We start from the raw sequence: 15,117 nt of genomic DNA, 5'->3' as shown, positions 1-15,117 counted from the left end.
ACAAGTGAAATGTGTTTATTTTGTTATTTGGTATTACGTTTCAATGGAATCTGGAGGTACTTCAACACCCATGAATTGGCTGAATTACAATTTAAGTAAGTCTGCACATATTTTCCGATAAAGGCCATTTTATTACTCATAAGATAACATCACCCGGATACAATTCATCGGATATTACACCCGACAACTACATAACAAGGATGCACAAATACAAGAGTCATGTATAGCTGGTAGAACGCCTAGGAAGTCTGCAGATGTAATAAGGTAACTGGGAAACTCATTTTCCAATGCAAAAAAAAAATCTGTTTTAGTGCATATATATGTTGCCTAGCTTGTGTTGATAAAGATGTTGAGGTTCATATATTATTTTATTACAAATAGCGTTCCATGTACTTGTCCATCAGAGTGTACTGAACCTCTGGGTAGAGTAGAGAAGCTTCTTCATCGTCCGCAATTTCAAAGTTTGTCAAGCAGCCCTCGTAGAAAATGTGGTAGACATGTCCGACTACTATCTGATAAGTATGGTCCGCACCTGCATGATGCAAGTAGAAAATTAGGTATTCAATTACGAATATCAGCATATCTATGAGCCTTGTAGAATTTTTTTTGTTTCCAAATAGTAGAAATAATTGATGGATGTGTAAAACATAATGAAAATATATTTTGTCTTACAAAAGAGGAGAGGTAGACCATTTTATTCACGGACTCGGCTTTTATTTATTTTTAGATTTCGACATCTTCTTGTGTATGGTTTTGAAGATTTGTTGTCAACAATTTTATCGTGCAATTTCATCTAGCTATCTACGTGATGCAAATATTATACCTCTATATAAGCTATCAGTATAGAAGTTTGACTGCATGATTTTGAGAACATTGCCATTGGAGAGCAAAGTCATATCATTCGTATTTTATACTGTTACCGATGGGTAGAGAAAGATCATGCATTCAGTTTAAAATTTTAAATTCCATGAGAGACACATGCAGAGTAGTAGGAAAAGCAACAACCTTCTATTAGGAATCTAGAACATCCGAAGTTGACAATAAAACATGTTATTTACAGTAGGTTATTCTTCTTGCTATGTATATGCTAAAAGTATGTGGTGACTCAAATGGGGAAATCATGTGACAAGGATTGACTTCCGGTGCAGCAGAGAATAACATGATCTCTTAGGAAGTAAGATCATTCATTGTAATTGAAATCAAGCTTATCACTCTTCAGCCTGACAAATTTTAAAGAGTGGTTTAATATAATACTGTGCTACATGCCTTAAGACATCTTTTCACAAGGATTTATTGTTACTAAAACATTGTAGGGATATTTGAAAAATGTGTTCCACAACTCTACTTTATTTGTTAAGAACATGACTTGAAAGAGCAATACAGCTTTTCCAAGAAACTCTCTGTAGCCCTTCGACCATTTTAGTGCGACTAAAAGTAACATCTTTAATAATGTGACTTCATCCAAATAGATTATTATCCTCTTACCTTCCATTGACGCCAAGAATTCATCAGACGGAATGGGAATCTTCTCAAGAACTTTTCCTGATAGCTTTTCCCATTTAGCAATCAGCTCATTTTGACTAAGGATGTTTTCTGGCGGTCTTATGTATATTGTCTTGTTCAATGACCGAGGATCATCAATGGACTTGATTACGTATGTCGCAGCATCATCCTCGTCCACGAAAATCACTGCACATTACAATAAAACTAAACAAAGTGAGATGTGATTATTGTATTTCTTCTTTTCCCATAAAGGGAATATATTAATATCAAAAGATACCAATTACACCCTTCTGCAATAACGCAATACCCTAATGGCAGTACGGATGCACACAGCCAAAAAAAAACTAAGAAACAAAAGTCTCGCTATAGCATCCTAGGCTTAGCAAAAGCAATACAACCACCACCAAGATAACACCTGAAATACAGAATCTCCAAAAACGACGACTCTAAGAAGGAAACGGTGCACCAGCGCCGTCGTCGCCCGACCAAAGACCTTAGGTTTTCACCCTGGAGATAGTCCCCGCTCTCAAAACAATGCCTCCAACAAGGTCAATGACAGGCACAACCAGTTAAGGCCAGACCTTGTGTTTTCACCCTGAAAGGTATGACTCTGAAATTCACCTGTGCTGCCGCCCCCACTTCCATACGACTGTTGCGCAGCCCGGGTCACCAAGCAAGTCCCTCAACAACGCGGAGACTTGACCCTCCCTTAGCTAGTCTTCCGACCGGCCTTCATGTTATTCCCGTTATCTGACTGCAACGTGGACCAAATGTCTCTTGATGCTAACACAGACCAGAGCTTCGCGCCGCTCCCTCCAGAACCAATCGGCCGGAATAAAAGCATGCGCACGACCGAATACCACCGATCCAGCAAACTCCAGGTAAAGAAAGCATTGTTACATTCGCCAGCGACACCATCCGAAACTCAACACTCCTGCCAGATCGAGAAGAGCAAACCTCAGGAAAGTCTTCATCTTCGCCGAAGAGAGATCCTAGGACCACCGCCTTTATTCAGGTCGGACCCCCACGCCGGCGACCATCCCAGGCTGGCCACAGCTGCCGCCGGAGACACCAAGCGCAGATCGCATTGTCCGGAGACATCGCACACGCCCTGGGCACCGCCACAGCCGAACGCCAGCCCTCCACCGGCGACATCCATCGCCAGCTTCCACACCTCTCCATCTCGCCGCCGAAACACGGTGGTAGATCGAAAGATCCACCACCAGCAACCGCAGGCCGACCCTCTCCAGCGAAGAAGAGGGCCACCACCACCGTCGAACCCAAGGCTGCTGCCCCGGGCGACCTCGTGTCGCGGGGGAAGACCGAGATCGCCTCCACGCACCGATAAGAGGCGGGGGGAAAGAGGCGCAGATCAAGGCCTGGACGCTGCCCGCCACCATCCCCTCTAGCGTGCTGTGGTGAAGATCCGGCGGAAGGTGGGGGGCGCCGTGTCTGTCCGCCGCCGCCCATCACCAATCCCGACCGGCCGCAGCGAGCGTCGAGGATCCCGGTCGCCGTCCCAGCGCGGCAGCGAGGAGAGGCCGCCGCCGCTGCCACGCCGCGGTCTTTGCCCAGCGGCGCTACCGACGGCGGCGGGGAGCGTTTAGGGTTTGGGAGGGGAGCGGGAGGAGGGGTGCGGGAGGGTGTGCTGGAGCAAGCAGCAATTACCTAGTGTGGCGGGGCCGTTGATTTCTCCGCCATTTGGGGAATGTCCTTAAAATCATGTTGCAAATTTGCAATAGTTTGAAAAATTGACATTATGTTGTTGTGGTTTAAAAAAAGATAGCTATGATTTACAGAATCTTGAACTAAATGTTAGTCTGCAAGATAGATTTGCAACAAGAAATACACAGTACAAGTAGTAATACTCGTATACCTTTGGCATTGCCATCCCCATATACGTGAACTTTCTCTTTGGGTGGGAGAAGAGTACCAATTTGAGAGAGGTTAGCAGCAAAGTAAGCCGCAAAGCAGTTAGCAGAGACATAGGTGTGAGGAATATTTGCTTCCTCTATTGCCTTTCTTATCACCATCTTGTCATCAAACGTGACCCTCCCTGGTGCAAGAGCATGCCCCATCCTTGCGGGGTCCATGCCAAATTCAGATGGTAGGAACCGCTGCATGACAAATTTAATCAGTTTATTAGTGTCATTTTCACCAACTTTAGAAGAGAACATAGAAGAGTTTTTTAGCATTATCTCGTAGTCAGTTTGTTTAGCACCAGACGTTCTGTTTAAACCTGGAAAGAATAGACTTCCTGTTGCATTTTACGGCAGACGTATCTAATCTGAAACCAGCTGTGTACCAGAAGCGTGTGTGTCTACCTCTCTTAGATACTTCCCAGCTCCAAATTATTTGAATTCCTAGCTTTGCTATGGGCCAAATTTATATGTATTTATTAAGTTAATAGAAGCACATGCTAATATCTACAACATTGACTACACGTTTTTTGATAAATTTACTCAAACTTGAAAAGTTAACTTAGCCCAAAATTAGAACCTCAAATAATTCAGAACAATGATGAACTAGCTAGTCCAAAATCGTAAAATACTCCCGTTCTGATTCTGAACGAATCTGACATATCCATATAGTCATCTGAATCAAGATCTGCTTGAGTAAACAAAGAGACCGACTAACCTGGACATTCCCAGCTTCTTTGATAGCCTCCACGAGCTTGAGCTGCTGCAGCAGGTGTGGACCGCCCATGGCGGACACGACGACGTCGACCTGCTTCACGGCGGCAACGAGGCTCCGGTGGTCGTCCATAGACGCCTCAACGAGGACTGCGCCCTGCGCCTTGAACGAAAGCAGGAGCTGGAGCTTGTCGATGTCCATGCCGACCTTTTCCAGACGCGTCAGGACGAAGGTCCGGTGGCCCTGAGCCAAACTCGCCCTCACCATCCTTCTGCCGATGTACCCCGTGCCGCCAACCACTAGGACCTTGCTCTTCTCCATGTCTGAAGCAATGGGTGCTCTTGGTGCAGGCGCGCGCGCGTGTGGGCTATATGGGCACGGAAGCTCGCTACCGATGTGTGGACGCCTGGTTGTGTTCAGCGACAGGTGTTGAGGAGTGTACCTTCGAGAAAACGAGGAGATCACTTTTGTTCAAAAAAGGCGCGCGGAGAAACGGACGTGACGGGAGAAGTGGTCGAGAAAGGCGACGTGATGATCACCAACCACTACTAGGATGTCACTCTTGACTCTTCTCCGTGCCTAAAGAAACTGTTGCGAATAGATGTTTGGGTTCTACTATCTAGGTACAGAAGTTGGATACTGATGGGTCTGAGTGCACTCGTTGTATTCAGCCAAAAGATATCCAAATGTATGTACCTCCAGGAAAAAGCACGTACGGATCAGTTTCTAATAAAAAAAACACGATATCTGGACGAGTTGTCTCGTCTGGAAGAAGCTTTTGTATACAGAAACTAATCAAGGTGCGATGGATCCATTTGCCGCGGGCGCACACGTAACTGGATCAAACTTGTCCTCAATCCTACCTTGCCGTCAAGTACATGCACCGACCTAGGTATATACAAGGCTGCTCTACTGCATGCAGCATTGCAGCCTGCTTCTTCCTCTTTCTTTCTTTCTAGAGGGGAGCTGTGACGTCCGGCTGCTTGGTTCCGGCCGGCTCTGCCGCTGGCGGTGGTGCTACTGCATGTTTCAAGTCTTGTTATGATATTCTATTCAGTAGTTGTCGAATATATATATTGTAACACAATCAACCACAAATTCTACGGTTTTTCTAGGGCGCGCGGCTGCATAACAACCACGAATTCTACGGTTTTTCCAGGGCGGCTGCGCGCGCGCATACTTTCTCTAGAATGTCAAAGCTGTGACAACAGCTAGGTGTCGTGGCTGCCACTGTTTGGGCAATCCGTAAAGCTAGGAATGTTTTCTGATCTTCCAACCAGAGCCGCCATTGTGTGCATTAGGGCAGCAGCGACGGATGGCGACGCCTGAACCTCCCACGCCCAGAATCGCCACGGACAGTTCAGGTGCCCCTTCTGGATAAAACTTGGGGCAACGTTCAGTTTTAGCCACCCAGCATCAGGTTCAGTCCCGAGACATGCACATGGGCTGCGTGCGTGTCTTCATCTAGCCACACGCTTCATTGTTAACTCGCATGTTCAAGGGCAACTCATCGCATGATCTGTCAACACATCGGCATGCTCGCTCGCTCTGGCCGATGAGCCGGTCGTTGTTCAGGTAGCGTCTCTGGCAGACCACGTCCACCAAGTCCGTGTAGCTTCTCCGAAGCCGGGTGCACGATCTTCAGACCTCGTGCCTCGCGGTACACGTACCGTACATGTTCTGTTTTACAAACAAGAGAAATCAAAAGGTCACATCAACAAATTGTATTACGTATTCTAGTAGATGCAATTACTGGTACTAGTATATGAATCTGTGTCATGTATTGCAAGTGTTGATAATCCTCCATGACAGTGCCCCAGCTCTTTCTACCACTCTTGTCTTTTACAGACTCTCTATGTCTGACATTGGGATGGACTTACAGGCCGTCGTCAACTCTAGGCTCCCGAGTGGCTCAAGCAGGCATCGTCTCATGGCATTTGAATGGAATAGCAGAGTACTGTCGAGACCACACACACAAAAAGAACAAAAGGATGAAATAAAGCAGTAATATATCCTTTAAAGCAACCATCTCGTGTCCTTCCCCTCTATTCTTCTGAGCTTTGTCAAAATCGATTTTACAAAATTGAGCATAATGACCCAGGTGCTCATAATCCAACAGAGTTCACAAACTTCTTTGACAAACCACCCTTAACTTTCCATCATCCGTCTTTACCACTAGTAGAAAACAGGCCTTATGTCTGGAGTTGCCCGAAGCTTTAACATCGGTTGGGCTACGAACCCAGACTAAAGGGTGCATTACCACCGGTTCGAGAGGCCAGGGCTTTAGCACCGGTTCGTGCGGGACCGTTAGCACCGGTTCGTGGCACGATCCAATGTTCACCTTTTTTAGCTTTGTAAAATACAAAAGAAAATGATAAAAAAAATCAAAAAATAAAATCTTTTCAGATTCCTGTATGTTATGCAACCTACTATTACAGAAAATTTTAAAAAATTGAATTTTGACTTATTTTTGCCAAAAATGTTTAGAAAAAAAGTAGTAAAACGGTTTTTCTGGTTGCATACGATGTCGGAAAAAAAGTATAATATATCAAAATGATCGTGGGAAAAAGTTAGATCCGAATTCACCCTCTGCCGTTGTGCGAGAACCAGACCCTGACCCTCCGTAACTAGCTAGGAATAGATATCCGAACTAGAAGGACCTAGCATGCTTTGCCGCGCAGCCAACTACACATGCAGATATGAAGTCTTCGGAATTGGCCAACCAAATGTGTAGATTTTGGGATTCGCATGACCAAATTTGGTAGGAATGTCAGCTGAAATTTGGCCGAGAGCACATTAGCAGAAAGAGGTGAAGTGTTCTGCAATGTGCTCCATGCCTGTCTGGCCTCCATGGCTAGATTAAAAGAATGCAAATCGCTAAACCCCAATTCACGTTCTTTCTTTGGCTTACATAGCTTCTCCTATGAAACCCAATGATTGTTTCTATGCTTATCCATGTGACTCTTAGCAGTAGCTCCCTATTATAGAGCTGAGATCATCACAGAGCGATTTTGTGATGAGAATTATTTTGCCTTTCCAGCCTTGTATCTTCTTCCACACCTTCTCTTTTTATATATTCAAATATCTTTGTTTTTTATATACCCCCCCCCCCCCCCCCCCCGCCCCTCTCGATATTTAGAAGATAACCCTTCAGCAGAGATACATAAAATGCTTCTCATCTTGTCCTTATTAAGTGGGATCATAATGGCGAAGGTGAGAGAGTTAACAATGCATACATCAATATTTGAGAGACGAAACAACCATGTTTCTTGGTCAGTTTTCATCCGATTTTTATTGGATTCCTGCGAAGCCTTGGCCTGGCCTCCCTATTTTTTGTGTGGTAGCTAACAAACTGAAAAGGAGGGAGTAGGGTTTTAAGTTGTACTATATTAGGTTTGCATGCATGGATGAGTGCACGGTTTGTAGAAGAGATTTTTAAATTATCATTCCATTGGTAATTAATTCCATCCAAACCCAAAGCAATGTTCTGCGTAGCAAATTAGAGGAAATGCCAATGTTTGATCCTTGCTATTTAATGTGTGCCTAAGATCAGAAAGTCCAATTTATTATGAGGTGCCTAACAGAATGAAAAGAAGGGAGTACCACTAGCTTTTTTCATCTCTTAGTCTATAAGATACATGTGTGTATTGCTATATTATTCTATTATCTCTTGATTACAAACTAAATGTGTAGCCTGTAGTCGAGTTACAGTGTTTGAAAGAGCAAAAGTATTGGTTTATTTTACTTTCTGTTATATGCAAACAGAGCTAAACAGAATCAGCAAACAGAGCTTTGCTCTAATGGTTAGATCCCTTGTGGCCGTCAACAGCGAGGCGCCAGTGGTGACTTTGTCAACCTCAAGATATGCCGGCTCAGTCCCTCGGAGGTGCTCATAGGGGTAGGGTGTGCGTGCGTTCATAGGGGTGTTTGTGAGCGTCTGCGTTGTACTTTGTTCTCAAAAAAAGAGTTCAACAGAATCATGTAGGGTGGACTTATTAGAACAATAATTCATTTTCTTTTTTGCTTATATAAAAATACTTGCAGGAATGGCAAAGGAAAGAGGTTTACGAAGTAATGCAAAGGCGTGTAAGTGTCGATGTGGCACAGTGAACCATCCAAAGAAGTGTCGATTCTCTGATGTGCCGAGTAGGGAGTGTCGTGGCTGTAAAAGGGAGATTCGTATATTTTCATATCTTTCCCTTGTTCTTTTCGTTTTAATTTGAGCATTGGTGATCTCTAGTCTCCAGATGGCCATTATTGCAAAGGAAGCAACTAGCGCTGTCATAAGTGTTGATATTTTTTTCTAATAAGCATTTCTTTGGTGTTGAGATGGTCATGGAGCGGGATCCAAAAGAAAGATTTGATTTTCACGGTACATTTGGACTTCCAAATCCATTTGATAATGGGTGTTGTGTGTGTACGCATATAATGATATAAGCCCTGTCTTTTAATGAAATGAGGCATATTTCTTGTTCCGCAACGTGTATTAGCAAATGTAACAAATAACAATACCCAAGATAAACTTGCTGGCTACCAACGAAATACAAAGCCTAATTTAGAATAGAAGTACTCACGATATTTTCCTTGATCCCAAACTTCACCATTCAATGAGCAGTCGTCAATTTCTATTTCTCCTAGACAAAACTTGAACCTACCTTTGAACTGCAAACAGAGGAGAAATAAATAATGGTCAAAACGCAATGCCAATTTAGCAAAAGATGGTGCAGCCATATCAATGTCGATCTCAATGAAGACCTGGTTACTGCAGACATGCTCTCCTCTGTTAAGAGCAACTTTAACAAGCCCTTCTTCATGGAAGCTTTTGCCACCGCCACCTGGGCTATAAGGAAAGCTAGAAATGATAGAAATGCCAATTAGCAAAGTCACCAGAGCAGCCTCCGAGGAGAATACCCCAGTGCAGGTTTGTGGACAGGATGATGAGCAAAAGATGTTCAAAATCCATACAAAGATTTGCCTCGCCAAGTGAGGACAATAATATATTACATATATTGCCGGCATGGAGAATTGAAAGATATCTCAATTACTAGATGGAATAGTACACAATCTATCACCAAATTTATAAAATAATAGATAGAGGAGAAGTTCCTAGGGCCGATGCATTTTGCAGTCATTGCAGCATCAAAACCACCTTAATACTTGAAATCAGTAACGTACATGAAATCCTCATCCACTGCCCACATCCGCTGGACAGCCAGCTCGTTCTGGCAGATAAGCATGTCGTTGTTCAGAAAGCGTTTCCCGCAGATCACCACATCAAACTCACTGCCTCCCCCGTGTAATTTTTCAGAAGCCGGGTGCACGATTTTCAGTCCGTCTGCCTCGCAGTACACGCACCGCACATGCTCTGTTGTACAAAGAAGAACAATAAAAAGGTTGCCTTCACAAATGATATTTCGTAAAAGATGCTGTTATGCTATGTACCACCATTCTTAGTATCTGTCATCTATAGCAAGTGTTGATTACAAATGCGAGTTTCCATCCAAGAGCGGGATACCGTGTCCGTGTGCAACTACAATTTTTCACTTCCGGGCTACCTTCATCCAACAATTGCCACCTCTAATCGAACAAATGCATAAGATAATCCTACATGACATAGCCCCAGCTCCCTCTTGCCTGTCACAGACTCTCCATGTTTTGCCATTGGATGGACTGTGTTTTGGGCATGGTCGACTCTAGGCTGCCAAGTGGCTCAAGAAGGCATGGCCTTGTGGCATTTTGAATGGAATAGCAGAGCACGGTCGAGACAACAACAAAAAAGAACAAAGGAAAAAAAAGGACAGATCCGGTGCACACTTCCTATTGTTTTAATAGGTATGGGATAGTTTAGTAACAACATCACACTGCCTATGTTATGGTTTTAAGGGTGCACCGGTGTAGGACAATAGCCTACATGGTTGATTCTCTATATAATGAGCCTTAGTTCTATGGATTTTTTTTTACTGAAAACACAGCACGCTGTTGATTTTCATTATCTAGAGAAGGAGAGAATCAAGTCTTACAATTGGTCAAAAATAGTGTTTGAAAACAAACTAAGAGCGACAATCTTAGACATCGGTCACCGTAAACTTCTCTGCAATGTGAGTTCGTAAAGGCAATTGTGAGGAAGGGCATCAATGTGAGTTTGTAAAGGCAATTGTGAGGAAGGGCATCAATGTGAGTTCTTTTTACCGGCACCTCACAGTTTATGGTAGTATGGTCATGTTGAACTTCTCTGCTCTAGACCCTTCTCCTTCCCTATGTGATCCATTTTGGTACCTCTGCAAAAACAGTCATGTTCTTTGTAGCAGAATTTTTGCGTGAGTGCAACACAATCTACTTGCACTGTTTCATCCAGTCGTGATATCCTCGTGCGGTTTGCTAAGATGGCCGCATACTGTCTCACGTGCTTGCTAACTAGTAAGGACTCATAATTTACATTGATAGATAAGTAGATGACAAGAAACATACATGGGAACCTTGCAAGAAAGAAGAGCATACCAGCAAATGGTGTTGGCACATCCACCGGACAGCACAGAAGGGGTTCTGGTAGAGACTAGGGTTCTACCGGGTTTAGGGCGGAGGTTGTAAGGGTGGAAGTGAGGGCGGAGAGGTTGGGGAGCTCGGCGCCGGCGGCTGGGCACCGTCGCGGAGGAAGAAGGAGGCGGCTAGGGTTGGTGCGGCGGGGGCTAGGGTTCTCCCGTCTCCCTTCAGGAGACGAGACAGTAATGATACTGAATTATTGTCTGATTAATCTTGAAGGGATACAAGTGTTTATATAGGAGGACGGCCTCCTCGAAACCCTAATTTACTTGGGCTAAGCCCCTAATTTACTTGGGCTAAGCCCATAACTAGCCACTAGTGGACTTCCTACGTGTATAGGTCAGACCGACCATAACATCTCTCCCCGCCTTCTCAAACAGCTCGTCCTCGAGCTGAACTTCTGGAAACTGCTGGCGGAGATCTTCAAGCTTCTCCCAAGTCGCCTCGTCCTCGGGCAGGCCGGTCCAATGCACCAAGACGTGCCAAACACCACGGCGCTGCTGGGCCTTCAACACGCGAGCCACACTCGCCGGGGCAGGCTCTAGACGCCCATCCGAAGTAGGTGGAAGAGCTGGTGGTGCAGAAGGAGGGTCGCCCCGGTAGGCCTTCAGGAGGCCGACGTTGAAGACGTCGTGGAGGCGCGAGCCTGCAGGCAACTCAAGGCGGTAGGCGAGCGTGCCGATGCGCTCCAGCACACGGAAAGGACCAGCGTAACGAGGTCCCAACTTGCGCCTGGAGCGTGGGTCCAAGGACTGGGTCGTCCGGTGAAGAAGGCGTAGCCAGACCCAATCGCCCACCGCGAACTCCGCCTCGCGATGGTGTGCATCATAGTATTTCCTGGCCAGCTGCTGAGCCTGAAGAAGTCGCTGGCGCGCCTCAGCCAGTATCTCGTCGCGGGTACGCAGCAGGTCATCCGCCGTCTCAGTACGGGCCGTGCCAGCCGTATAGGGAAGCATCGCCGGTGGTGGCCTCCCGTAGACCACCTCAAAGGGAGTAGCGTGCAGCGCGGAGTGGTAGGACGTGTTGTAGCAGTACTCGGCCCACGCCAGCCAGTCCACCCAAGCTCGTGGACGATCCCCGGTGATGCAGCGCAGGTACATGGCGATGATCTTGTTGACGACCTCGGACTGGCCGTCCGTCTGAGGATGAAACGCCGTACTCATGCGGAGCTTCACGCCCGCCAACCCAAAAAGGTCCCTCCAGACGTGACCCGTGAACACAGGATCACGATCACTGACGATGGAGGATGGAAACCCGTGGAGGCGAACGATGCCGTCGAAGAAAGCGCGTGCCACGGACGCCGCCGTATAGGGATGGCCGAGGGCGATGAAGTGCGCGTACTTGGAGAAGCGGTCAACCACCGTGAGGATGACGGACTTGCCGCCAACCTTCGGCAGCCCCTCAATGAAGTCCATCGAGATGTCCGCCCACACCTAGGACGGCACGTCCAGTGGCTGTAGCAAGCCTGCCGGACGGAGCGTCTCCGTCTTGTTCCGCTGGCATGTGATACACGCCCGCACCCAGTCTCGCACCAGGGCGCCATCCCCTGGAATGTAAAAATCAGCGCGGAGACGGTGCAGGGTCTTCTGGGCGCCCTCGTGACCTGCAGAATGCGCCAAGGACAAGGCCTGGTGGCGCAGGTCTCCATGATCCGGCACGAAGATGCGGCGGCCATGGAGGAGTAGTCCCTCGTCCAGGCGCCAGGGCGCAGCCAGCTCGCCGTCGGCCAGGCGCTGGCGTAGCTGCTGCGCATCCGCAGCCGTGGCAGTAGCGCGGCGAACCTCGTTGATGAAGGCGAAAGATGGCCCGGAGTGGATGCAGAGGGCTGCACCGACTGTGGGTGCGTCCGCAGCATCGTCAACGTCTCGGCGGGACAGGGCGTCGGCGACTGTGTTGAGGCGGCCAGGGCGGTACTCGACGGTGAAGTCGAAGCCGAAGAGCTTGCTGATCCACTGGTGTTGCGGCACGGTGGAAAGGCGCTGATCCAGCAAGAACTTCAGGCTGTAGTGGTCCGTGCGCACACGGAATGTCCGGCCCCAAAGATACGCCCGCCAGTGGCGCACTGCCTGGACCAGCCCGATCAGCTCGCGCTCATATGCGGCGAGCTTGTGGTGGCGCGCGGCGAAGGGGCGACTGAAGAAGGCGAGTGGACCCTCGCCCTGGTGAAGGACGGCGCCGAAGCCGATGCCGGAGGCTTCGCAGTCCACCACGAACGGCTCGTCGAAGTCCGGCATCTGAAGAACGGGACCCGTTGTGAGTGCCCGCTGCAGGGCGGCGAAGGCTGTGGCCGCCTCCTCATCCCAGGAGAAAGCGTCGCGGCGAAGCAGGCGCGTGAGGGGCGCGGCGATGAGACCGAAGTCCTGGATGTAGCGCCGGTAGTATCCGGCGAGGCCCAAAAATCCGCGAAGAGCTCGTGGCGACTGGGGCGTTGGCCAGGCGGCGACGGCAGCGACCTTGTCCGCGTCCATCGCGACACCGTCGGCGGAGATGACGTGGCCCAAGTATGCGACGGAGGTCGTGCCAAACGAGCACTTCGAGCGCTTGAGGTGAAGACGATGCGCTCGAAGCTCGTTGAAGATGATGGCCACGTGCTGCAGGTGCTCCGCCCAGGATGCGCTGTAGATCAAAATATCATCAAAGAAAACAAGCACAAAGCGGCGTAAGTAGGGGCTGAGCACGTCGTTCATCAGAGCCTGGAAGGTCGCCGGCGCATTGGAGAGGCCGAACGGCATCACCAAAAACTCGTAGTGGCCATGGTGAGTGCGGAACGCCGTCTTGGCGATGTCGTCCGGGTGCATGCGCACCTGATGATAGCCCGAGCGCAAGTCGAGCTTGGGGAAAAAGCGCGCGCCATGCAGCTCATCCAGGAGCTCATCCACGACGGGGATGGGGAACTTGTCCTTGGACGTGACGGTGTTGAGGGCGCGGAAGTCGATGCAGAAACGCCACGTGCCGTCGGTCTTGCGCACCAGGAGCACGGGGGCGCAGAATGGTGACGTCGAGATCCGAATGATGCCCTGTGCTAGCATGACCGCCACCTGGCGCTCGAGCTCGTCCTTCTGCAGCTGGGGGTACCGGTACGGCCGCACAGCTACGGGTGCCGTGTTCGGCAGCAGGTGGATGCGGTGGTCACAGGGTCGCGAGGGAGGGAGGCCCTGCGGCTCGTCGAAGAGGTCGCCGTGCTGCTGCAGTAGGGCGGCCAGGAGCGGATGCGCCTCGTCTAGCGCGGCGGCCATCAGGTGTAGCTGCGGGGATGTGCCAGTGCTGCCCACGCCCGTCCAGTGAACACGGCGGCCGCCCTCGCGCCAGAAGATGAGGGACAGCACGTCGAGGTCCCACAGGATGGGGCCTAAGGTGCTCAGGAAGTCGAGGCCGAGGATGAAGTCGTAGCAGCCCAAGTCGATGCCGACGCAGTCGATGGAGAACGGCTCGTCGCCTACGAGCACGGGAACCTGTCGCGCCACGCCCTGGCACGTAAGACGATCCCCGTTGGCGACGGTGACGCTGTACTTCTCCGATCCCGCCGGCTGGAGAGCGAGGTGGCGCATGGCGGTGTTGGACAGGAAGTTGTGCGTGGAGCCCGTGTCCACCAGCGCAGTGAGACGCTCCCCCTTGATCGTCACCGGAAGAAGCATCGTCTTTGCCGTTTTGATTCCCGCCATAGCATGGAGAGACACGACGAAGGCGGACGCGTCGACTGGCGCGTAGGTCGTGACACCGGCCTCCGTGACGGTGGCGGGCGCGAGCTCGGCGGTGAGGGCCTCAACGTCGGCGTCGTCGACGGTCTTCAAGTAGAAGAGGCGGGCGCACGTGTGGCCCGGCGCGTACTTCTCGTCGCAGTTGAAGCACAGCCCCTGGCGGCGCCGCTCAAGCTGCTCCGCAGCCGTCAGCCGTTTGAAGGGGCGAGTTGGCGCAGGAGGGCCTGCGGGCGCAGCGGCCGGTGCGGGGCGTGGCGGGGCGGCGGGCCACGGAGCGGGGCCGGGCGCGGGACGAGCGCTGCCACGCTGCGCGTAGACCTGCTGCATGGCGAGGGCGCGCTGCTCGTAGGCTCGTGCGTAGTACATGGCCGTCTGCAGGTCCGCTGGCTCGCGCATCTCGACGTCGACGCGGATGTAGTCGGGGAGGCCGCCGACGAAGAGATCGGCGCGCTGGCGTGCCGAGACGCCCGGGGCATGGCACGCGAGCGCCTGAAAGCGGTCGGCGAAGTCCTGGACCGTGGTGGTGAAGGCGAGGCGTCCCAGCTCGGCGAGGCGGCTGCCACGGAGGGTCGGCCCAAACCGCTGGAGGCACAGGTCGCGGAAACGCTCCCAAGGCGGCATCCCGCCCTCGTCCTGCTCGAGGGCGTAGTACCAAGTCTGCGCGGCGCCCCGTAGGTGATAGGAGGCGATCCATGTGCGGTCGGTGCTGAGCGTCCGCTGCCCCCGAAAAAACTGCTCACAC

General features: G+C 50.0%; 1 protein-coding gene and 1 long non-coding RNA gene across 2 annotated transcripts; both read right to left on the bottom strand.

The window, feature by feature from the left end:
• Positions 1–110: 110 nt before the first annotated feature.
• Positions 111–5,032, bottom strand: LOC127343531 (isoflavone reductase homolog). Its single transcript, XM_051369658.1, has 5 exons — positions 5,001–5,032; positions 4,141–4,579; positions 3,380–3,620; positions 1,486–1,689; positions 111–532 (listed from the first exon to the last, which is right to left on the bottom strand). The coding sequence occupies exons 1-5, from the start codon at positions 5,015–5,017 to the stop codon at positions 372–374; spliced, it is 1,062 nt and encodes a 353-aa protein (XP_051225618.1). The 5' UTR covers positions 5,018–5,032; the 3' UTR covers positions 111–371.
• A 4,043-nt stretch (positions 5,033–9,075) lies between these two features.
• Positions 9,076–10,681, bottom strand: LOC139836101 (uncharacterized). Its single transcript, XR_011752174.1, has 2 exons — positions 10,636–10,681; positions 9,076–9,502 (listed from the first exon to the last, which is right to left on the bottom strand). It is a non-coding gene; the product is annotated as an uncharacterized lncRNA (long non-coding RNA).
• Between the last annotated feature and the right edge of the window lie 4,436 nt (positions 10,682–15,117).

The sequence above is a fragment of the Lolium perenne genome, chromosome 1, assembly GCF_019359855.2.
Source record: "Lolium perenne isolate Kyuss_39 chromosome 1, Kyuss_2.0, whole genome shotgun sequence".
In the NCBI taxonomy this organism is placed as follows: Eukaryota; Viridiplantae; Streptophyta; class Magnoliopsida; order Poales; family Poaceae; genus Lolium; species Lolium perenne.
Note: the sequence above shows the minus strand (reverse complement) of the source record. Positions and strands in the feature narration are given on the sequence as shown.

What these genes read in the sequence shown, in the direction of transcription:
- LOC127343531 (XM_051369658.1), bottom strand. An exon ending in AAGAAGCTGGGAATGTCCAG is followed by an intron (nt 3,621 to 4,140) that starts GTTAGTCGGTCT and finishes TTTGTCATGCAG; the next exon opens with CGGTTCCTACCATCTGAATT. An exon ending in ATTCTTGGCGTCAATGGAAG is followed by an intron (nt 533 to 1,485) that starts GTAAGAGGATAA and finishes TGCATCATGCAG; the next exon opens with GTGCGGACCATACTTATCAG.